Consider the following 25,751-nt stretch of genomic DNA (forward strand, 5'->3'; position numbering starts at 1 on the left):
ATTGAACAGCCGCTGCGACATCCTGAATCTCCGGCGGAATATCTCGGGTGGATAACGGGGGTTATCCACGAAGTAATCATCCATTAAACGTTGGTGAGCACCGACGTGTCGTGGGATTGTCCGCCGATGAGTAATGGTGCGAGGGATCGGATCCTCCGCATCCTCCGCCTCCTCCGCCAAACGGGCCGCTACCTCCTGGGCGGCCTGGTGTTGCACCTGTTGAATCAGAGCATTCCAGTTGTCTCTCCACAAATTGTTCATTTCCGACCCCAAATTGTAGTGAGAGAAATTTGTATAGATGTTGTGTTTGAATAGTGTGAAAATAATGAATGGAGTGGGGTGTATTTATAGGTGAATTGAAGTGAAAAAAATAAAAATAAAAAATCGCATGCAACCGCCGCGGCTAATGTCTCCACTATAGGCGCCGCGCCTATAGGCGCGGCTATAGCACCCCCGCCGCGTCCTCGCCGCGCACACGGCTATCGCGCATCCGCCGCATCTCGCCCCACTCGCCGCGTCCACCCCCGCGGCGGACACCCTTCCCACTATAACCCGCCCCGCTTTTTCCCCCAACGCGGCTATAGCCGCGCCTCATTATAGTGGACACCCTTAGGGTTCGGAGTCGGAGCAAAAGGAGTTATATAAAATGACATAATTAACAATCACACAATATACGGAATTTAATTTACGAGACATATACGGGAAACATTAATAATACGATTAAAAATTTAAAAAGTACAATAATTTAAAAATATTACAATAATTAAAAAAAAAGTACAATAATTAAAAAAAAGTACAATAATTCACTCCTCGTCGCCGTCGTCGTCTCCTCCGTCGCTGTCGCCACCATCGCCTCCGCCTCCGTCGCCGTCGCCTCTACTCCCGGCAGCTTCCCTCCGTGCCGCCTCCAAATCCTCCTGCATGCTCAGGAGCAATGTTTGAAGCAAACTCTTCTCCACGGGGTCCACCGCCGCCCGCCACTCGGCCATCGTCTTGACCATCTGAGCGCGCGTTTGTTGACGCGCGAAGAATTTGAGATCCGCTGTGGATTGGCCAAGGGGGGCTGCCGACTGGACCTCCTGTGTACCCCCGGCGACCCCCATCGCCTCCCGCCTGTGCCCAACCGGGCGAGTACGGCGAGCAAACGAACGAGGGGTCGGGACCTCCTGGGCCGTCTCAGGGAGGTCGTGGGAACCGCCGCTACTGCCGCTGAAATCACCGGAATAGTTCAGCCGTTGCTTCTTCGGCCAGCCAGAGTCGACACCTACTCGGAACTTCTCGGAGTCGTTCAGCACAAGATAGCAGTTCCAGTAGGTGAAGTCCTTGTACACCCCCTTCAGGGGGAAGGCTTTACGGCACCATCGCCTCCGCCTCCGTCGCCGTCGCCTCTACTCCCGGCAGCTTCCCTCCGTGCCGCCTCCAAATCCTCCTGCATGCTCAGGAGCAATGTTTGAAGCAAACTCTTCTCCACGGGGTCCACCGCCGCCCGCCACTCGGCCATCGTCTTGACCATCTGAGCGCGCGTTTGTTGACGCGCGAAGAATTTGAGATCCGCTGTGGATTGGCCAAGGGGGGCTGCCGACTGGACCTCCTGTGTACCCCCGGCGACCCCCATCGCCTCCCGCCTGTGCCCAACCGGGCGAGTACGGCGAGCAAACGAACGAGGGGTCGGGACCTCCTGGGCCGTCTCAGGGAGGTCGTGGGAACCGCCGCTACTGCCGCTGAAATCACCGGAATAGTTCAGCCGTTGCTTCTTCGGCCAGCCAGAGTCGACACCTACTCGGAACTTCTCGGAGTCGTTCAGCACAAGATAGCAGTTCCAGTAGGTGAAGTCCTTGTACACCCCCTTCAGGGGGAAGGCTTTACGGCACCATCGCCTCCGCCTCCGTCGCCGTCGCCTCTACTCCCGGCAGCTTCCCTCCGTGGCGCCTCCAAATCCTCCTGCATGCTCAGGAGCAATGTTTGAAGAAAACTCTTCTCCACGGGGTCCACCGCCGCCCGCCACTCGGCCATCGTCTTGACCATCTAGCTCGTCCAGCACGGCGACCGAGCTCCCCGCTAGAGGATTACCGACGAGCTTCAATGAGGTTCTATCTAGACAGACCTCAATGCGCAACCAACAAGATCATGCTCAGCTCATGAACGACATGACTGAAGAAGTGTGGGCCCGTAACCGTCGTCGCTGAGTTTGCGTATTTTTTAAATTCGTATTGTAATGTATTAATTATTATAAATGAAATGAAGTTTTTTCCCCAATTTTTGTAGTTATTTAAATATTCAAATAAAAGAAAATGCATAGGGCGCGCCCTTAAGGCGCCCCACTGCAGGTGAGAGGGTAGGAGGATAAAAATGATGACGTCGCGGTGCATAGGGCGTGCCTTAGGGCACCCCATTACTAATGGCCTAAGGAGTTAAAAGGTCAAAATGAAAAAGAATAAATGAAGAAGGACCTTAAACGTAATTAATAATTTTCTAGAGACTTATAATGATATTTTTTCAATTTCAAAGATCTAAAACGTGCGAATCTCATTTATAAAGGATCAATTTTCGTAAAAATGACAACTTATATTAATAGCCTAACTTTGTACACGGAAAAAGGAGTGCCATTGTCACATGTTAGGGTTAAAAAAATTAACTCCTATATAAAGGAGGAAATTACAAATAAACTCCTATACTATAGAAAGGAGGAAATTGAAACTTATGTCAAGAGGGCTCGAACTCGGCACCTCATATATTAATGTCTAAACTCATTGCCGCTAGGACAAAGGCTCTAGACTATTGTCACATATTAGGGTCTTTATACACTAGCTACTATGTGTAATATAAATAAAAGTTCATATATTATATAGTTAGGAAGTCTAAAACATACCATATTTTGAAAGTATTTATTTCATTCCATAAAAAAGAGAATTTCTCATTAGCTAAGAGCATCTCCAATGCGCGGATGTCCAACTCGGACATCCACTAGGACTTCCCAAAAACACTTCCTGCCACGTCACTAGGACTTCACATCCCACTGACACGTCACTAGGACTTCCCATGCACAATCCGCCCTTTCCATCGTCCTTCCCACTAGGACTTCCCGCAATAAAAAAAATCACAAATTCACAAATAAAGCAATTTACGTTTATGGAAATAAAATTTCAACACGAATACGAACAGGAAAAATTAACAACTTCATTAAAAAAAACATACATAATTCGAAAAAAAAATTTACATAGTAATAAAACAAAAAAAATTAATCACATCAACGCCAACCCCTCCGCGTCCAAACCTCTTCGATAATATCGTGCTGAAGTCGAACATTGGCATCTGTTTGCCGCATGCCGGCAAATGCACGCGTCCTCTTGACCTCTCCATGAGGTACCCCCATATTCACATTCGAGGTGGCCACGCCGTGACTTGGACCTGCACCCGTATCATCTTCATTGGTCCACTGAGTCAGTTCTGCGGCTTCATTTTCGACAATCATGTTGTGCATTATGATACATGCGTACATGACATCGCCGATGTTGGGAATATACCACTGTCGTGCAGGACCCTTCACTACCGCCCATTGACTCTGGAGCACACCAAATGCCCGCTCCACATCCTTGCGATCTGCTTCCTGACGGCTCGCAAAGTATGTCTTCTTTTGTCCGAGCGGATGCTTGATTGTCTTTACAAAGACGGGCCAGTTTGGGTATATCCCATCCGCCAAATAGTATCCCATATTGTGCTGGTTGCCGTTGGCGACGAAACTGATGGCGGGACCAACGCCATTGCACTGAGCGTTGAACAGGGGCGACGACTGGAGAACGTTGATGTCGTTGTTCGACCCGGCGACTCCAAAATAAGCATGCCATATCCACAGCCGGTAGTCAGCTACAGCTTCAAGGATCATCGTGGGATGCTTGGCTTTGAAGCCGGTAGTGTACATCCTCTTCCAGGCGGCGGGGCAGTTCTTCCACTCCCAATGCATACAATCTATGATGCCCAACATCCCAGGGAACCCGTGCACCGACCCATGCATATCTATCAGCCTCTGGCAGTCTTCGGGGCTCGGACTCCGAAGATACCGCTCCCCGAATATCGCTCTCACGCCTGCGCAAAAATTCTGCAGACACTCGACGGCTGTCGACTCGCCAATGTGGAGGTACTCGTCGAAACATGTCGGCCGCGCCTCCGTACGCCAATTGTCTGATTGCGACAGTGCACTTCTGTAAGGGCGTGAGTCCGGGTTTGCCAACTGCATCCTCCCTGATCCTAAAATACAGGTATCTTCTCTCTAAAGCACCCACGATATGCATAAACAGCGGACGATGCATCCTAAAACGTCGCCGGAATAAGGCATCCCCAAAACGCGGCTGCGGAGCGAAGTAGTCCTGATACAACTGAATATGTGCAGCATGATGGTCACGGGGTATTGTAGTTCGACGACGGATCGGCCGATGTACCGCCGCCTACTGCCGCCGCTGCTCCCTTTGGTGTAGCAGCCTATCTATCGCAACTTCCACAGCGACCTCCAATTCATCCTCGCTATCACTGTCACTAGCGCCCCCGCCACTATCACCCGCACGACTACTAGTCATTCTAGATATACTTGAAAATAGAGATGTAGAGAGAGAAACTTGTTAACACAAGTGGTGCGAATGAAATGAAGTTCAACGAGCCGTATATATAGAGTTTTTAAAAAAAAATTAATCCAGGACGTCCGACCCACGCCACAATGGCGGACATCCACCCGCCCGTCGCGCGGATATCCGAGGACATCCAACGTCCTTATGGGACGTCCGTATCCGATTGTATATGTTACAATGGCGAACGTCCCGGTCGCCCGTCGCGGAAGTTCGACCGGACGTCCGCCATTGGAGATGCTCTAATAGGGTATGGACTTTCCATTTATCAATTAATTATTAATATGACATACCACATCATTATGCCAACTTGGTATTTACTACATTTTTACTCACTAGGACTAGACACAGGGGCGAAGGGAGGGTGGGGCCAGGGGGGCCCATGGTCCTCCCACTAATTCTTAAAAAACTTAGGGGTATTTTAGTAATTTCACAATAATTATAATTTATAATAAATATGATATTAGAGATAGGTTTCAGCAAAATATATATGAATCGTGCCTCTTAATTTAGCTATTCATTCTGTCGTTCCAATCCAAGTCTGAATTTAGCGTATTAATTCTGCCGTTCCAAGTCTGAAATTTGGTAAACTAGAACTAGGTATATTCAAAACTCAAATATAATTCAATTAATTTTTCTACATAGGTTGTTTTTTTGTTTGGCTGCAATAATAATTCAAAGGGGGAGAAAGAAGATAGCTTATGTAATTCAATGGCTACGGTGGTTCTGTAGTTGGAATTTTATAACTCCAATTCTTTATTTGATGTGTGTGTTAATAGTTTTGCATACAGAAAATATCAAATATTTTGAACTTAATCAGTGTTGACTATTTTTGTAGGTATATGGATCGTTATTTCAAGAAACTTTCTTCCGTTGATTCTTCATCAGTTGAACCTTCACTTCTTCAACCTCAAGAATTATCGAATGAAGATAAAAGTAAGGTTGATTTAGAGAATCTTCCAAGTGATCCAGGAGAACGACCTGATATAATGAGTTATCCACCAAATTTAATAGAACAAGTTCGCAGAGCTTACTTACTTAAAGGTCCGTGTCAACCACGTAATCATGATTTTCGTCCTACAGTAGATGGAAATCGAAAACGTAAATTTGTCTCACATTGGTTTGATGAATTTAAGGATTGGTTGGAATATAGTGTTACAAAGGAAGCAGCTTTTTGTTTATATTGCTATCTTTTTTCAAGACTCCACGGAAATGGACAAGATGCTTTTGTATCAGGGGGATTTACGGTCTGGCGCAAGAAAGAAAGATTAAGAGATCATGTTGGAAACCATAAAAGTGCTCATAACAGGTGCAGATTAGCATGTGAGGATTTGATGAATCAAGCCCAACACATTGAGGTCTCTTTGGCAAAACAGTCAACACATTCTAAGCTTGACTACCGCCTGCGATTAAATGCAACGATTATTTCTCTTCGTTATCTTATAATGCAAGGATTGCCTTTCTGCGGTCATGATGAGTCAGAAGAATCATTAAATCAAGGTAATTTTTTTGAGTTCTTGAAAGTTATTTCTTCTTGCAATGAAGAGATAGCTAGTGTTGTGCTAAAAAATGCTCCAGACAATCTCAAACTTACATCACTAGATATTCAGAGAGATATTATAAATGCATTTGCTGTTGAGACAACGAAAGCTATTGTACATGATATGAGAAGTGAATTTTTCTCCATATTAGTTGATGAGTGTCGAGATGTATCTGCCAAAGAGCAAATGGGTGTTGTGGTGCGATATGTGGACAAGAATGGATGTGTTATAGAACGTTTTCTTGGTGTTGTTCATGTTAGTGATACAACTGCAACCTCACTTGAGAAAGCACTTGATTATTTGTTATCTACTTATGATTTAAGTATATCTAGTTTGAGAGGTCAAGGATATGATGGCGCAAGCAACATGAGAGGAGAATTCAATGGGTTGAAGAGTTTGATACTCAAGAGAAATTCCAGTGCTTATTATGTACATTGCTTTGCTCATCAGCTTCAGCTCACGATTGTTGTTGTTGCTAAAAAACATAAAATTGTCGGATCTTTTTATAATTCTATCTCTCGTTTGTGTAATACTGTTGGAGGTTCTTGTAAGCGCAGAGATATACTTCGGGAGAAACAGAGAGAGAATATTATTAAAGAGATTGCAAGTGATGAAATAAGCACAGGAAGAGGACTAAATCAAGAAATGTCATTGAAGCGACCTGGAGATACTCGTTGGAGTTCACATTACGGTACTCTTGTCAACTTGATACATTTATATTCTTCTATTGTTGATGTTCTTGAGTATGTTGGGGAGAATGGTCATGACGATTCAATAAGGGCTGAAGCTGATGATGTGCTAGAAATTATAAATAGTTTTGAGTTTGTCTTTATGTTACATCTTATGAAGCAAATCTTGGGAATCACACATGAACTCTCCCAAGTGCTACAAAAGAAAGATCAAGACATTGTTAATGCGATGAATCTTGTCAAGGTAGCAAAATCACGTCTGCAAATAATGAGGGAAAAAGATTGGGATGTATTGCTTGCTGATGTTTCTAAGTTTTGTAGCAAATATGAACTGGATGTGCTTGACATGGAAGATGAGTTTGTAGCTCGAAAAAAAGGAAGACGTAGAGCTGAGAAAATGAAGAATCTTCACTATTATCGAGTTGAGCTCTTTTGTTCTGTTATTGACTTGCAAGCTCAAGAGTTGAATCAACGTTTTTATGAAGTCAACACAGACTTAGTTTTATGCATGTCATGTTTTGATCCTAGGGATTTATTTTCTGCATTTGATTTGGAGAAGCTGCTTCGTCTTGCACGGTATTATCCTTCTGAATTTTCTGAAGTTGCTTTGTCCGAGCTTAAAAGTCAACTTGAGAACTTTATTTTCGATGTGCGCATAGATGAAAAGTTTTCACAAATATCAGGAATCAGTGGTCTTGCTCAAAAGATGGTTTCTACAAGGAAACATGAAGTTTTTCCAATGGTTTATTCATTAGTTAAGTTGTCATTGATCTTACCAGTTGCCACTGCATCAGTAGAAAGAGCCTTTTCAGCAATGAAGATCATCAAGACTTCTCTACGTAATAGCATGGGAGACCAACTATTGAATGATTGCTTAGTTCCTTACATCGAAAAGGATGTGTTTGTTAAAGTTACCAATGAAACTATTATGCAGCGGTTTCAGGAGATGAAGAATAAAAGACAAATGTTATGATGTGATTGCATTTGACTTTTACATTTTGAACCTTATAATTTAATTTATGTAATTTTTTTTGAAGTTTAATTTTGGACCCCCATTATGAAATCTCTGGCTCCGCCACTGACTAGACATATGATTGTAGATATGTTTCTATTTATTGGCATTAATCACTCATAATGAAAAAGGATTTATAGATTTAAAATAAGATTTTGGCAAAATAATTTTAAAAATCATGAAAATAAGGTTGGAAATAAAGTTTTATTTTTGTTCTTTCCATATATTCAAATAATTAGATTTTTTTCAATGACATTTAAGAAAAAATTATATTCAAATAAATGACATGATTTTAGTGCACATTCAAAGTATGAAAGAGATAAAAAAAATTTATTGAAATATTATTATTAGAAAATAGAACCAAACTATGATCTTATTGGACACGCTAAAAATAAAAGTATTTATTTTTATTAGATGGGTTGAAACGATAAAATAAGTCTATTTTTATGGAAGAGATGAATGAAGTAGCTTATTTGTGTTGCATAAAAATTAAACATTTGACTTGTGATCGTGTAGCAATATTATAAAGTTTAAAAAGCATGATTTAAGAAGTGTAAAGCAATAGCTTGGAATTGATATTGGTATGGGAATATGGGATCAGTGGGTATTCAGCCCAGCCCATCCGTATACGGGCCTTTCCACCATTTTAACAGCACTTTCTGGAGCCCATATTGAATTGTGGGTAAAAAATGATTTCTTCCTGTATCACCATAGTTGTTTTGTGAAAATTATTGGGCTGGTTATTATTATTATTTATTTATTTATTATTGTTAACACTTATTTTTTCTTACTATGTTGTTTTGGAGTATCTCGCTTTGGATGGATGAAATATTATTTTATCCTAACGTTGCAAAATTTAGAAACTCTATGATCTAATTATTAAAATATTAGTAGTATATAATATAGTAGCTGTGATCTTCTCTGGGTAGAAGTTATCGTCGGAAGAAGCTACTCTCGGAATCAATGAGCTTCTTTCTTTTTTTAGTTACAAATCTAAAAGTATTGGAATATGAATTTAAATTACAAAAATCCAAATAAATTAAAAATGTGGGCATTTGTTGGAAAATGAAGCGGGATACTACTAATATAGTATGAAGAAAGGCAGTATTTTAGGCAAATCAGTATAGGCTGTACCTAAAAGTGGGACCTATCTACTAATCCCCACACCTCAAAATTCTGCTGTAAAGTCTACTGCTTTAAATATTTTTGGAATAGTATATGCGTACATATATCACTAGTATAAATCTATTTTTGCCTTAAATTTTTAGTTTATATATCACTATCGGATCCAGGTGGGGTCGGCCAACTAAGAAATTTAATTACTATTTTTTTCATATAATAGATTGATAATTTTTTATACATATCTATCTTATTTATTAAAATGAATAACAATATATGATTTCATAATATTAAAAGGTTGTTTTAATAATTCCATAATATTTTAATTAGTTATTAAATGCAACATATTATTTTTGTCTAATATAAACAAATCACAAATAACAATTTTAAATGTCATATATATTTGTCCTATCTTACTACTCTTTATTGCTTTAGCAATGAAGTAGAAAAAGGATACAAAGTCATTTAAGGCGAGTTGCTATTTCTAATCCATGTATCACGGAATATTTTAATTAGTTATTAAATGCAACATATTATTTTTGTCTAATATAAACAAATCACAAATAACAATTTTAAATGTCAGATATATTTGTCCTATCTTACTACTCTTTATTGCTTTAGCAATGAAGTAGAAAAAGGATACAACGTCATTTAAAATATTAGTAGTATATAATATAGTAGCTGTGATCTTCTCTGATTAGGCATGAAAAGAACATTTTAGATGCTGATAATATTTGCATATCTGATTACTTTAGTAGGATTTATGAAGATGACAGCAAAAGAGAAAGCATAAAAAACGAAAAGGATGCCACCAGAGTTGAGAAATATTAAAAATATTCTTTATTACAGCCGACCCCATAAATTTCATTTTCTGGATCCGCCATTAGTCACTATCGTATATTTTGGAGTACTATAAACTGTTAATTAAAATTTTCTATTTTTACTTGAGTTGTAATTTAGTGAGACAAGAATATGATATAATTGTTTCACAGAAATCTCCGTCAATGACCGCATGTCTTTAATAAATGGAGAAAGTTCAACTGACTTTTTATAGCCTTATCTTGAAAGTTAAGTGGGAAAATATAAAAACTGAGCACAAAGTTTTATTGTTTTTTTATAATAATTAATGTCGATACACATTCACAATGAATAATAAAGGACATATTTTGTACCTATTAATTAGTACTCTATTGGATTTTTACCCGATTAGTGAGTCATAATGTGTTGATTACTAAAGCAAATGCCTAAGACCATCTGCAACGCTGTCTCTTATCCATCTCTTAACCGTCTTATCCCTTAATTATTCATGGGCCCACTGTACTTTTCACTCCATCTCTTAACTAAGAGATAGAACCTACAACCATCCATCTCTTAACCATCTCATCCTTTAACTATTCATTCAATTTCATTTTTTATTTTTATTTCCAATAAATTCAATTAATAAAAACACACTTCATTAAATAAAAAAAAATTACAACTTAAAATTCGTAAAAAAAAATTAAAAAAACATAATTAAAAATCCTAAAAAATAAAAAAATACATAATTTAATTTCTTCCGCTCACTCTCTCTACCGGTTGCCATATTTTGCCCAAATGTGCTCCATTAGATCATCTTGGAGTTGGGCGTGGGCGGTAGAATCACGTGTCCTTGCCCGAATAGACAACCGATCTTGCAAAGACGGATGCACTCCACTGCGAGGCGGACTACTTGCGGTAGAGCTTCCGGGGGTTTCAGGGTAGAACTAATTTCCCGCCTCAGGTCCTTCGTCGGCGACAATCATGTTGTGCAAGATTAGGCACGTATACATGATGTCGACCATACTCTCCATGAACCACATACGAGCCGGGGCTTTGATAATGTTGAAGCGCGCTTGGAGAACCCTGAATGCCCTCTCCACATCCTTTCGAGCAGCCTCTTGCTTCTGCGCAAAAAGAGCTTGTTTTTCATTCACCGGCTGTTGAACGTCTTCACGAAGGTTGACCACTTCAGGTAGATGTCGTTGGCAAGATAGTACCCCATTTTATACCACTCGTTGTTAGCGATGAAGTTGATGGCCGACGCTTTACCATCCAAAACTCCGGCTAAGAGGTCGGATTGGTTGAGCACGTTGACATCGTTGTTCGATCCGGGGACCCCGAAGTACGCATGCCAAATCCATAGCCGGTAGTCGGCAACGGTCTCGAGTATAACGGTGGGGTGGGTGCATTTGTGGCCGCTCGTGTATGACCCCCTCCACGCCACAGGGCAATTCTTCCATTGCCAATGCATGAAATCGACGCTGTCAAGCATCCCGGGGAATCCGTGCACTTCTTCGTGAAGGTGGAGCAGAAACTGACAATCCGCCGTGCTTGGCTTCCGGAGAAATTCTTCGGTGAAGACTGCCCGGACGCCTTTGCAGAAGTTCATCAAGCACATTCTCCTAGTGCTTTCTCCAATGTGGAGGTATTCGTCGAACAAATCCGCCGTTTGTCCAGTAGCAAGCTGACTGATTGCTGCAGTACATTTCTGCAGCGTCGTATGGCTGGGACGGCCAACAGCGTCGGACCCTTCTTGGAAGAACTCTTCCCGGGCTGCCAATGTATTTGCGATGTGGAGAAATAGCGGTTTCCGCATGCGGAAACGACGACGGAAATAGATATCTTCCCATACCGGGTTATCACAAAAGTAGTCACATAATAACCTTGCGGCGGCTTCCTCCCGGTTACGATGGATGTAAGTCCGGGATCGTCTTTGGGGCGGCGCGGCTTCCTCCGCCTCCCTACGTCGATCTTCTTCAAGCGATTCTTCCATTATATGACGCATTTGCTCAAATAGATCCATGAATGGCTTAAATTTGTGAGAATAATAAAAGATATGATTTCAGATGAAAATTGGAGTGGAAAGAAAGATGATTTGAGAAGAATAGATGTGTGTTTGTGTGTGTGAAAGAGGAGTATTTATAGAATAAAAAAAGAAAAAAATAATTTTTTTAAATAAATGACCGTTGAACGATCATATTACTGTTTTTTATTTTTTATTTTTTTATTAAATTCGAATTTTAAAAAAATGATTTATTGCGTCAGCGTGACGATGCCCACTCGAGGGCCTGCGAGTGGGCGTCACTTCGCGCAGGCGCGTGGCGAGCTGTCTCGCGCACCGTCTCGGCGGGACGGGTGTCTCGGCGGGCTGGGGACGAGACGGGACGCTGCAACGCGTCCCGCTCCCGTCTCGTCTCGGAGGGACGAGATAAGGGACACCCGCGAGACGCGTTGCGGGTGCCCTAAGATTCTTAATGCTGATGTGCTTATTAGTGCTAGGGATGAGCATTTGGATTCAGGGCATTAGCAATGGGGCGCGCCACGTCAGCAGTTTTATCCTCCTACCTCTCCACCTGCAGTGGGGCGCCCTAAGGCGCGCCCTATAGCGCGCCACGTCATCATTTTTTTAATATTTACAAAATCCATACGAATTTTAAAAAAATAATACATTAAAATACGAATTTCATAAACTTCATTTAATAAAAATTAATACATTACAATGCGAATTTAAAAAAACGCAAACTCAGCGACGACGGTTACGAGCCCACACTTCTTCAATCATGTCACTCATGAGCTGTGCATGCTCATGTTGGTTGCGCATTGAGGCCTGTCTAGATAGAACCTCTTCGAAGCCTAACGGTAACCCTCTATCGGGTGTGTCGGTCGATGAGCCGGAAGAGCTAGATGCACGGTCGTCTTCATTCCAGTCGGTGATGCTTCCGCCTTCACTATATGAGATATGTTCGTATGCACAACTGAATGAGAAACGAGATTTAAATAGAGAATCAAAACCGCGTGCCATCGTCCGAGTCGATCGTCCGCGACCTCCACAATGGGGCGGACGATGACCATCGTCCGCGGCCATCGTCCGCGACAGCCTCAATGGGGCGGACGATGGCGCGGACGATGGCCATCGTCCGCGCTATCCTCCGCGACCGAAGTATAGGGCGCGACTATCGTCCGCGCCCTATGGTACGCACCCGCAATGGGTGCGGACGATGCATGGCGCGGACGATGCGCGCCATCGGGCGTGCCATCGTCCGCCCATTGCGGATGCTCTCATTTTTTGTGAAACTTTTAAAATTTTATGAAAAATGAATCCAATCCGAAGTGTATAAAAATATCAAATTTAATCTGATTCAAAAAATCTAAAATTACATAAAAATATTAATAAAAATCCAAATATAATACTCCTTCTGAGTGCCCAAATTGGAGCATGTATCACCAATTCACCACATATAATTAGATTATTATACACTATTTGTTACCTTGTTTGCTCTATTATAAAACTTATCTTTCATTATGTAAAGGGAGAGTTTTTTGCCATTTTTAAAAAATACCAATTCTGCCCTTTTTGGCGGGAAATGAGATGAAGTGTGTGTTCTTTTATCACGCCTATTTATCACTTTTCCCTCTATAGCCAACGCTGTAGCACATTTTGCATATTACCAAGAAAAAGCACACTGCACATTTTGCATATTACCCAAAAAAAACACCAGAGAAGGAGAGAATAAATCCTCTATTAAACGCTACACCCACTTAGTAGCTGACACGTACTATATGATTTCATTCCTTCTCTGTTCTGTTACTTCATGAGAAATAAGTAGTGCTCTGCACACATTGGGTATTACAGCTTGAAATCATTTTTTAAAATTGTTTTTATAGAGTATTTGGCTTCTATACAAAGCTTCAACTAATCCATTATAAATATTCAGTTACTAATTGGCTTATCCAGTGAAATATGTTCAGTCCACTATTTTACTCCCAATTTTTTGAGCTTTGCTATCTTCATCGTTTTCAATTTTCATTATGTTTTGTAGTTTTATTACGTACTATAATTTTTCTTAGTTCAACCAATTACTCATACTGTAACGACATAAAGAATGTGAGTTAGTGAGTATGAATAGCTATTTTTTTGGCAAGCTGATGAAATCATGTGGTTCAACTTCTCGGATTGTAGCAGTCTAGCAGAGGCCCACAGGTAGTATAAAAAATACTACTACCAGTTACCAAGTTGTGATAGCTTCGGAGAGATGGGCAGCGGTGGATATGTAATGGCGAGAGCAGATTTGCAAGTCAGTCAAGCAGGTCGCGGTGTCATGCCGGGGAAGGACGAGGAGGTATCGATGGGAAAGTAGGTCTGAAATTGGCTACTTGAACTGAGGAAATCATGTGGCGTGGATAAGACGACGATGGCAAATAAGACACTTATTAGTATAGTTATTACTCCCTATATGGGTTTCTATAATTATTTATGCGTCTATCAAATTTTATTTGGGCAATGATTCATATTTCATTGTGTTTATTTTTTTTAGTTATATACTCTATGCCAATCACGGACAGTAATATTTTTTAGTTTGAGTTTAATATAAATAGTTAGATTAGAATTATTCCATAATATTTTCTAAAAATATTTATTACTATAAATTATATGAGCCTTTTGGCGCCCATAACTCTTCAATTGAATCCTTTTGGAGTCGAATATGAGCCTCCGTTTGGCGCATGTCGGCATGTGCTTGGAGGCGGCCGGCTTCATCGTGAGGTACCCCACTCCGTACTTTGGGGGTGGCCACGCCGTGGCTTGGACCGGCTTCATTATCGTCGTTGGTTCAACTAGTCAGTTGTACACCTTCATCTTCGACAATCATGTTGTGCATGATAATACATGCGTACATTATATCAGCAATGCAGTCGACATGCCACAAACGCGTTGGACCCCTAACTGCCGCCCATCGAGACTGGAGCACACCAAATGCGCGCTCCACGTCCTTGCGCGCCGACTCCTGCTGTGCCGCAAAGTAGACCTTCCTCTCATTTGATCCGCATCGGATCGTCTTCACAAAGACGGGCCACCTAGGGTATATCCCATCCGCTAAGTAGTAGCCCATATCACGCCGATTGCCGTTGGCGACAAAACTGATGGTCGGACCGACACCCTGGCACTGCTCGTTGAAAAGTGACGACGAGTTGAGGACGTTGAGGTCGTTGTTCGAATCGGCTATCCCAAAATACGCATGCCAAATCCGCAGCCGGTAATCAGCTACGGCCTCGAGGATCATCGTGGGAGTCTTTCCCTTGTAGTCGGTCGTGTAGAACCCCTTCCAGGAAGCGGGACAGTTCTTCCACTCCCAATGCATACAATCTATGCTGCCTAACATCCCCGGGAACCCATGTTGTTCCCCGTGCATCCGCAAAGATCCTGGCAGTCTTCGGGAGTAGGGCTTCTAAGGTATTGATCACTGAATATTTCAATCACGCCCAGACAAAAATACTTCATACATTCAAGGGCAGTCGTCTCACCGATGTGGAGGTACTCGTCCCACATGTCTGCCGCGCCTCCGTAGGCCAACTGCCGGATTGCCGCAGTGCACTTTTGAATAAGTGTGTGGCCGGGTCTGGCAGCCGCATCGTGCCTGAAGCGGAAATACATATATCAATGCTCCAAAGCGTTAACAATACGCATAAACAGTGCCCTGCTCATCCTAAAACGGCGCCTGAAATGGTTGGCGTTGAACCGCGGCTCCTCTGCGAAGTATTCTTCGTATAGGCGCTGATGTGCAGCTACGTGATCACGATCAATCACTTGTCGGCGGTGGACCATTGGGCGAGGTCGAGGTACCTCCGGCTGCAAGGCCCTCTGCATCCATTGATCAATCTCACGGTTTGTATAGGCCTCTAGCCTTTCGTTCATTATACGATCGTGCTCCTCAGCATCCCCACCACTACCACCACTACTACCACCGGCGTTACTCATTTCTCGGTGTTGCTCTTGTACATAAAGTAAGATAGAGAGAATACTCGTTAAAACAAGTGGTGAGAATGAAAATGACGTGCAAACCGCGTATATATAGTATTTCGAAAATAAAAAAAATTAAAAAAATCCGCTCGGCGGTGCGCTAGGTGATCCGGGCGCTGCAATAGCGCCGAGCGGATCGCCCAGCGCACCGCCTAGCGCCGCGGAACCGCCGAGCACTCGGCAGTTTTAACTTCCGAAATCCGCTGGGGGGTTGCAATGGACCGCCTAGCGCCGGCGCTCGGCTAGGCGGTGCGCTAGGCACCATTGCGGATGACCTTATACTTGAAATGTAATGATGTCACGTTTTTCATTTTTGAAAAAGTTACACCCCCAATCGTTTTACAAGCATCGGAAATTGAGGTGTCAAGTACCAAATCTTGATATTTTAGATACTACATACTCGTACTGGTCAACTTTCTATTGACCTACTAAAATTGGGGTGGACTTTAAATTGCAAAAATACTACTCGTAATTTGTTTTGCTGCAATAAACATTTTGTTTTTTATACTAGTACATACTATTAAGCAGCATAACACAATTAAACCTTGTTGCATTTCGCTAATATGTTCTGTTAGCCTTCCTAAACTCCGATCACCTTCATTAAACAGTTGTGATTAAAGTAAATGACTATAACTGACGCTCTCAGAGCGTCCACTATGGAGTGGACGCGGCGGAAGCCGCGAAGGGGGGCGGTGGGAGCGGTAGGCGCGGCTATTATAGTGGAGGGCGTCCGCCGCGAGGGTGGACGCGGCTGGTGGGGGGAGGGCGGCGGACGAGGCTTCGCCGCGAGTGGGGCGAGGACGCGACGGTGGGTGTATAGGCACGGCAATAGCCACGACTTTTATAGTGGCGGATATCCGCCGCGGCTATAGCCGGATTTTTTGAATTTTTTTTTCCGTTTTTTCCTCTATATAAATACCACTCTCCCTCCTCCCCACTCCCATTTTCACAAAATCCATACACCCACTTTCTACAAAAAACACTCTCTACAAAATGCACCGAGGAGACGACGAATCACCCGACACTGAGGAATCGTGATATGACAGCAATCCATCTCAGCCGTCGGCCCATCATTCGCCGCCAGTTCCGGCATCCCAGATACGTCGGCAGCGCGGGTGGAAACACCCGTTCCGACCCGAGGAGGTAGGAGAAGAAGAAGAAGAGGAAGACGAGGAAGCCGACTCCGACACCGAGTAGACGGTGCCGGAGTTTTGTAGTTGTATTTTATTTTAATTATTCGTTGTATAATTTTACCGGTTTGCAATACAACGAATATTCGGCTCTAATTACCTCGTATTCTAGTTATTTACACTGCGATTATTTAAATTACACTGGATTGAAACTAAAAAATATTTAAAAATGAAAATTGATTATAAAATTTGGGGGCTATTGGAGTTGTCCACTATAGTGGCAAAAATAGAATTTTGGGGCTATGGACAATAAAATTGGGGCTATGGAAAAAAACTGGGGCGGGGCTATTGGGCGTGTCCGCCCCTTATAGTGGACACCATCACTACATAATTATGGTTTTTATCTAATATTTAAACGCTAAAATATAAAAACAAAGTATTTAGGGATTACGGAAAAAAGGCGTAAAATGTTAAAGTTTGGGCTTCCACCATTGTCGCTGAGCTAAAAGTGAAGAGATCTTCATTCTCTATCGCTCTCTCTCTCATGGAGGATTCTTCTACCCAGACCCTGACGCGGACCACCTATTCCAACTACACTCCAACTCTGATTTAGTTGACTCCAACCTCACAATTTCTTTTCTATTTCGGCGATTCTTCTTCGCCAATTCCTCCCCAGATCTCCCGATGGACGAGGAAGACAAGTCCGTGTTGTCTCGGAAACTCATCGATCTGGTTGCCGACATCTCATCGATTCCCGACTACAGAATCTCCGTCAAGAGGCAGTACACCAATCTAGCTCGCCGCCTCAAGCTGTTGATCCCAATGTTCGAAGAGATTCGAGATACTAAAGAGGCGCTGCCCGAGGACTCCATCAGAGCGCTGGCGGCTCTCGTCACCGCGCTCGCCTCGGCTAAGGAATTGCTCCGCTTCGGTAGCGAGGGCAGCAAAATTTATCTGGTCGGTATGCCGTGGTTTATTGTTTACTCTTTTATTTTGTGGCATTTCTTGTTACTTATATATCTCTGGTCTTGGATCATTCAGTGATTGTTTTCGGTGATTTTTGTTAGTTTGTTTGATCTGCTTGAATTTGTGTTTGGGCTATAATTGTTTATGGGGTTTACCTGTAGTTGATTGTCCCAAACAGTTCTCTTTGATCAACCTCGTTAGAAAGTACACATAAGGATGGGTTGTTAACAGCTCTTAGGATCTCATACATGCTAGTTTTGGTGGTCCGGGAAGCCGTTGCAAGACTTGTTTATGTACACGATTTCCTGGCATTAGTCGGAGCAAATGAAGGAAGCAAATTGAATCAAGCTAATTTCATTATTTTCATATAAGAGATTGGAGTCCATGCAAGATCTGTATCCATTGGTGGGATCTTGTTTGCTGTTATGCTTTGAAGCGTACTTACTCCCGCAGTTCACTGGGATTGATGTAAAAGTCTAGTGAAGAACTAGGAATATGCCTTGGGCAGATGAAATTTTGTCCGACATGTCAAATGCCCGAAAGTTTGCAGCTTCATTGTCATAATTGCATTTGCAGCTAGTTTTCCCAATTTTATGATCTTTTAATCTTAAATTTGTAGCCCAAAACGGCAATACCACAGTGAAAGAAATAATACTGGATTCTGTAAGATGAAACACTAATTGCAATAGACTTCCAGACTGCAATAGATTAAATCTGAAAGGTTGCAAGTCGGTAGAACTCTAGTCGGATAAAGTGCTAATGGTGCTTCTCCATTTGTCGTGAAAGACAGCCACAATTTCTTCTGGAATAATGAAAGGCATCACATTCTTGGAATATTCTCTTTTCCATATTAAAAATCTTCATCCAATGTAGAAATCATGAGGGCTTAACTTGTTTTATTAATGCAATTCTCGGTGTCTTGTTTTATTAATGCTCTATGCTCCAGTTCTCAAGTCAAAAAGTTGAGGAAAAAGATATTGAACTATTTTGCAAGAGCGTTAGGGTGGTTACAGCTGTATTTAACCTTTGAGCTTGGATGCATTATGGAATGCGCTAGCATTTCAGATTGTGCTAATTATTAAGATGTCTCACGTGGGAAGTCCACAGTCCACACTAGTTGATTCTTTTGACGTGTCCAAAATTTGTAAATTACTGAGCAAAAAGCCCTTGCATCAGAGACAGAAACATGATACGAAACAAGATTATTTGACGCGTCCTTTTTCATTGATTGACAACCTCAGCCGCATTTATTATGTTATGTGGAAAAGGAAATTATTTTGCTTGTCCTGAAGTAAAGTCACGGCATTCACATGATCCGTATATGATTTCATAAGTGGTATATAAATGGTTCCCATGAAATTTTATAGATCTTCTGAATAATAATAATGACTCTAGGGGCGTATAAGTTACATAAGATCTATTTAATCTTTTCCTTTTCTAGATCCATGGTGCTAGGAATGGTCTAGTATGTCAAAATCTCTCTATCTGTATGCGCATAATTTGTCACACATAAATCGATATATATTATATCGTACGTTACATATTTTATATCTTAATATACTTTTAAATGTCAGACTTTCTTCCTCCATTTTTTCCTATACTTTCCTTGGAATTGTTGGTATAAAAGCAGGAAAGCATCGAAGCTGCATACATTCCTTTCATCGGAACATAAAATTCATTTTGGTTGATCCTTGTTAATCAATAAATTCTTTGTACATAACATAAACCAAAGCACTTCTTCATCCTATGAAGTATTGTTCTAAATAATTGTATTTAACATCAATTTTTTGTATGTTCTTCATTTTTCTTTGGGGAAGTGATTGAAAAACATGTGGCATTTAACCGATTTAACCATAAATTTAATGTCCCCACTCCAGCTGTTTAAATAGTGCCAGTAATTGGAAATTCCAAATTTTATGACAACCAGATAAAGTTCGCAAATTAGTGACGTAAACTTTGTTTTTTCTTTTTCATAAGTTTGTCTTTTGCATCACCAAGTTTTATCTGCTTATTGCTCACAAGAGGACCTTAGGAAAATTCCAATGACCAGGAGAAAAATAATCTCGATGCATGAAGTGAGAGAAATAAGGAGAAGAAACTGGTGAATAATCTCAATTGCTAATCATGAAACTTACATATTTTCTTAATGTTAATTTAGCTCGAGAAACTTTGCAGCATGTTTTTCTTTATTTGATCACCTTCTTCAAAACTTAAAATGTGGGTGCCGTTTGGTACAGATACACGTGGTTCTCCAATTGCAATATAATCTAAGTGTATGCATGCAGGTCTTAGAGAGAGATAAAATTATGAATAGATTTAAAGAAGTGACAGCTGAGTTAGAGCAAGCTCTGAGTGGAATTTCTTTTGAGAAACTTGACATATCAGATGAAGTGAAGGAGCAGGTAAGCTATTATCCTTCAGATTATTGCTTGAATTATTGTTATTTACTGCAAACTCCACATTCAGTTTCTCCAGTTCCAGTGATGAATTATGAATTATGGGATGAGTTAACTACTGCACTCTTGTTGTCTAAATTGTAATGGTCTCTTTGACTTACCAAACTATCTCAAATTACTACGTGTATCTATGTATTTCCAGGTTGAGCTTGTTCTTGCTCAGTTCAGAAGAGCCAAGGGAAGGGTAGATGCACCAGATGCTGAGCTGTACGAGGATCTTATGTGTATTTACAACAAGAACAATGATGCTGAAGAAGATATAGATGTATTAAGGAGATTGGTTGACAGACTACAGCTTAGTGGTATTGCCGACTTAACTCAAGAATCACTAGCTTTGCATGAGATGGTTGGAGCCACTGGTGGAGACCCAGAGGAGAGCATAGAGAAGATGTCAATGCTGTTAAAGAAAGTTAAGGAATTTGTGCAGACAACAAATCCAAATCTTGATTCCACTGCAGCTGAGAATTCTTCCCTGAAAAGTAGTGGTGGAAAAGAACGGATTGAAGCAAATCAGAAGAACTTTGTTATACCAGATGACTTTCGATGTCCTATCTCCTTAGAGCTGATGGTGGATCCTGTCATTGTCTCAACTGGACAGGTACCTTCTTAGATTCTCTTCCTTCACCAATAAAGCTATGCCCTAACTTCGACAAGTTTTTTTGTTATTTTGTAATTGTAATGCTCATCTGTTTAATCACTGAATGATGCCTGGTAATATCATTTATTCTTCTGCTTCTAATTACTTTCATTGCATTAGGGACAGACAATGTTGACTGTCTTGCAGCCATAGTATCACTTAACTTGACTTTTGTATTGATAAAATCTCAACAATGGAATTGCATTAAGATGCTTAACTTCTTTGATAAGCTTTGGTTTTGAGTAACACAGCATCTTGAAGTCAGCTCGTAGAGTGCTATCCAATGGCAATTTGCTATAAGGAAAAACTGGTCTATATGGGTCCTTTTTTGTTTCAATCAAATTCATGCCTCTGTTCATGTGTGACGCCAGTGTCTACATCAAATTGTCATCCCTCTAGTTTTCTGTCAAAATTTTCTTGTATTTATAGCAACTGCAGTATGCCATGTTGTATTTTTAATGCCTCATGCTCACACATAGACACATCCTCTCTCAAAACTTCTCTCCGGAAAAACTCTAAGCTGCAAGGCTCTCTATTTCCCCTATCCTCTACTGATGGTATAAGTTTTCCTTTTCTTTCCTATGTGGAAGTAGTTTTCTTCTGTCATCTTAAGTGGAAGTATCTTCCCCTCTCCCTTCTAGGATCTTCTTTCTCCGGTACATTTGGAGCTTACGTCTTTTGGGGTTTGTTTGTGCCATTTGGAAGTTTACGTTTAGATCCTCATCAGATTTGTGCATCTATAAGGAAGTTGGGTTTAGTGCTCTGACCCATATGTAGTCTTGCGAAGATTTTATTGGATTTCTTTTGTCTTCTTTTAGTAATTTTTCCCTCTTTGTGTCTGTATGTGGACTTCTTTTCTAATTGAGAAGATTGCATGCACTAAACTCTTTGCAGTTATTTGCATTTCATTGTGATGGATGCACTCTCTTCAGCTAAAACGGAAACCCAACATGCTGACACACGCACGCACGTGCTTTTCCTTATTCACTGATCATATGCACTTCTTAAGTGTCAATATATTAATATGCTTCATGAACTGTCAATACCGTAGAATCTGCTGAAGTTGTATGATTAAATGACTAGATTTTGACTCGTCTATTCCCTCTCCTGCAGACATATGAAAGGTCGTGTATCGAGAAATGGCTGGAAGCAGGGCATAGTACGTGTCCCAAGACGCAGCAAGCTCTTACTAACACTACTGTAACACCAAATTACGTTCTCAGAAGTCTCATAGCACAATGGTGCGAGTCATACGGCATCGAACCACCTAAGCCACCGGGCAGCTCTCGCCCCAAGCCTGGATCTGCATGCTCCCCCGCGGAGTGTTCCAAGATAGTCGACCTTCTCTGTAAGCTTACATCTGGCAACCCTGAAGATCAGCGGTCTGCAGCAGGTGAAATCCGCCTCCTTGCAAAGCGTAATGCTGACAACCGTGTGGCTATTGCTGAAGCTGGCGCCATCCCTCTGCTTGTCCAGCTTTTGACGACTTCTGATTCCCGCACACAGGAGCATGCTGTTACTGCACTTCTCAACCTTTCCATATTCGAAGATAACAAAGGAAGCATAATATCTTCTGGCGCAGTGCCTAGGATAGTTCACGTGCTCAAGAAAGGGAGCATGGAAGCCCGAGAAAATGCTGCCGCCACACTGTTTAGCCTCTCGGTAATAGACGAAAACAAGGTAACTATCGGTGCTGCAGGGGCCATTCCACCAATGGTGACACTACTTAGCGAAGGCACCCAACGGGGAAAGAAAGATGCCGCGACAGCGCTCTTCAACTTGTGCATATACCAAGGCAACAAGGGTAAGGCTGTGAGGGCGCGCGTCATTCCCACATTGATGCGACTGCTGACCGAGCCTCAAGGCACCATGGTAGATGAAGCGCTCGCGATTCTGGCGATTTTGTCCAGCCACCCGGAAGGAAAGGCAGCCATTGGAGCTGCTGAAGCAGTACCGGTTTTGGTGGACGTCATCGGCAACGGCTCACCCAGGAATAAAGAAAATGCGGCCGCCGTGCTGGCGCACCTGTGCTCGGGAGAGCAGCAATACCTTGGCAAGGCGGAGGAACTCGGCGTGATGGGGCCGCTGCTCGATTTGGCTCAGCATGGCACGGATAGAGGTAAGAGGAAAGCCACCCAGCTGCTGGAGCGGATGAACAGATTTGTGGAGACACAGAAGGCGGAGAATCAAACACAGAATCAGGCTTAAAATAGCTGATGAATCTTGTTTTTGGAGTTATAGCTTGGTTAGAAGGGCAAGGTGGAAGATCATCTGCCCCATCCTAATTAAAGTAATTTATTGGTTTAAATTAGAGAGAGTGAAAGTGGCCAAGCTATGATGACATTGTGAATGCCAATTGAACCATGTATCTAATCACCCCCAGTTTTTGTTCGAAACGTTGCAATCTTCCATGCTTTTCACAACTCAATCCTTGCATTCACGAACAAGTTAAGAGATTTTTTCATATACATCAGTAATAAATTATAGTCGAACAACTCATGCCCCCAAAATAATGACGAATGATTATAAGGTTTCCTTTTTTTTTGTTTCTTAGCTATTCGTCATGAATTTGAAGTTAATAATGAGTAATGACACATCTTTTTAGCATATATTTTCTTCCCCCTTATTTGTGTTTAAAACACCTTCTGAATTAGGGTTTGCAAATTGCAAATTGCACATTAACTTTGTTAAGTCTTCTAGTTTCAAACAAACATTACATGTAATAATAACATTGTTTAGTCTTCTATTCAAAATACTACGTGTAATGAGGTGTCATCCGTTGCTAACTTTTCTTAAGTTGTTAACTTGATAACTCATCAACGTCGTGTATTAAAAATGTCAACACTATGATAATGAAATGTCAATATAAACTTAAGTTGATATTTTAATACATTATGCTGACGTTAATATTTGAATGTCAACACAGCTTATTAAAATGTCAACACAAATATGGGTTGACGTTTTAATGTGATTGTGTTGACATTTTTAATACATTACGTTGATGAGTTAACACGTTAGCAATATAAGAAAAATTAGCATTATAACGCATCCTCTACGTATAATACTATGGCTAATTAGTTGACATAAATATCTATTATCTCTCGATTGATATCATTATTATTATTAGGGTTCAAAAAGTCATCATTGTTTTTCACTTGAAAACTCATTATTGTTAGGGCCGAACTAAACATGTCCATGATTATAACCTTATTTCCTAAAATTGTTTGATTATATATTGACCATGTCCATCTTAAAATAGTGATTTAGAGCATCCACGATCCATCGTTTTTATCCATTCCTTAGCTCTACAACATTCATTACTTAAGAATCAACACACAATTCTATCTATGATATCTACTACTGTATTTTTATTATAATATTATTATTTTGTATTATATGTGTAACGTGAGGTTGGAAGTATGTTATGACCTTTAAGATTAGTTATTTTTAAGCACTCTTCCACACTATATAGAATATGTATAATAGTTATAGTGACAACCAGTGGCAGATCCACCTAAAGCATTGACGGTATGTTGGTTTACTCGCCAGTTTCAAGACAGAGGTTTCACATGAGAATCACTCTTAATGCACATTGCAATTTTTTTTAAATTTTTTTTCAAGTTTTGTTTTATTCTAACAATCAAAAGTTCTATATCTTTTTACTTATTTCAATTCTTTTCCTATTTTGTTTTGTTAAAAGAACTTGTTTACCTTTTTTCATGTTTTATTTTATTCAAACAATTAAAAGTTTTATACTAGCATTTTACTTCTTTTTATATGTTGTTTTATCAAAACAATTGATTTATTTATTTTTTATTTTGTATTATTAAAATAATCGATAGAATATATGTATTATTCTTTTTTTGTTAAAACAATTTAAAGAATAAATTTATATATTCTGCATGAGTAAAGTCTTAAATAATCAAAAAATTATTTATGTTCGCAAGATTTACTTCTAATGACAATGTTATCTAAAAGAACAATTCAAACTTTACTCTAAAATTTTATACCCAGAAATGACTTACAATTTATGATTAAAAGATTTATTTCTAAACTACATGATTTCTTTTGTTTAGTCATTATACTCGCATCTATACAAGACATTCATAACTAAAAGAATAAAAAAGACTATTCAGATTTTGATACTCGTATATATAACTATTGGTCGTACCCCCAGAATATAAAGTCCTGGTTTTGCCACTACTAATGTCTATCTCTTACAACGCATTCAGAGCGCGAAGTCTCTACGGGACGAGCTGGAACATCCACGCTGGGATGGTCTTAACTCTTAACCGAGGAACAGAAAAGAATGACAAAAAGAAGAAAAGGTAACTATAAGAAGCATGCATCGTTTTCTAAAGATATGTGACAAAGTCAAAATATCAATACAAATGAATTAACAAGATTTTGAAATGTAGGATCCAATTAGGCAAGCTATCCCATAAAAAGACAGATAAAAAAGAACATCGTATGCATGAACAAAACTTGCATTTTCTAACAAAATTGTAAGTACCATTCTTGAATTATCACCAAGAAGCAAAAGAAAAGAGTTATATATAGAAAAGGGCACTTCATTTTCATATAAGTTGGGAGCATCATATTAATTCAAATCCTAATTTTCTTGATCTTACCACACCTAAAATCCCTGAGAATATTGGAAGGAAACATGGCCTCAATTTCATGAGACAAATCTAGCAAAACCATCTGCGCCTTCCTCTTGTGCATTGGCTGTGGCACTGATTTGGGTTTTCGCGGTGGAGGAGGAGGGCAT

General features: G+C 40.8%; 2 protein-coding genes across 2 annotated transcripts; both read left to right on the top strand.

The window, feature by feature from the left end:
• Nucleotides 1-5,605: 5,605 nt before the first annotated feature.
• LOC121773455 (zinc finger MYM-type protein 1-like) lies at nt 5,606-7,819 on the top strand. The gene has a single exon (XM_042170320.1). It carries the CDS (start codon nt 5,606-5,608, stop codon nt 7,817-7,819), a length of 2,214 nt encoding a protein of 737 aa, XP_042026254.1.
• Nucleotides 7,820-17,372: 9,553 nt separating this feature from the next.
• Nucleotides 17,373-23,376, top strand: LOC121787753 (U-box domain-containing protein 13-like). Its single transcript, XM_042186596.1, has 4 exons — nt 17,373-17,878; nt 20,173-20,289; nt 20,486-20,941; nt 22,094-23,376. Exons 1-4 carry the CDS (start codon nt 17,606-17,608, stop codon nt 23,186-23,188), a joined length of 1,941 nt encoding a protein of 646 aa, XP_042042530.1. The 5' UTR covers nt 17,373-17,605; the 3' UTR covers nt 23,189-23,376.
• Nucleotides 23,377-25,751: the final 2,375 nt, after the last annotated feature.

The sequence above is a fragment of the Salvia splendens genome, chromosome 2 (genome assembly GCF_004379255.2).
Source record: "Salvia splendens isolate huo1 chromosome 2, SspV2, whole genome shotgun sequence".
Taxonomy (NCBI): domain Eukaryota; kingdom Viridiplantae; phylum Streptophyta; class Magnoliopsida; order Lamiales; family Lamiaceae; genus Salvia; species Salvia splendens.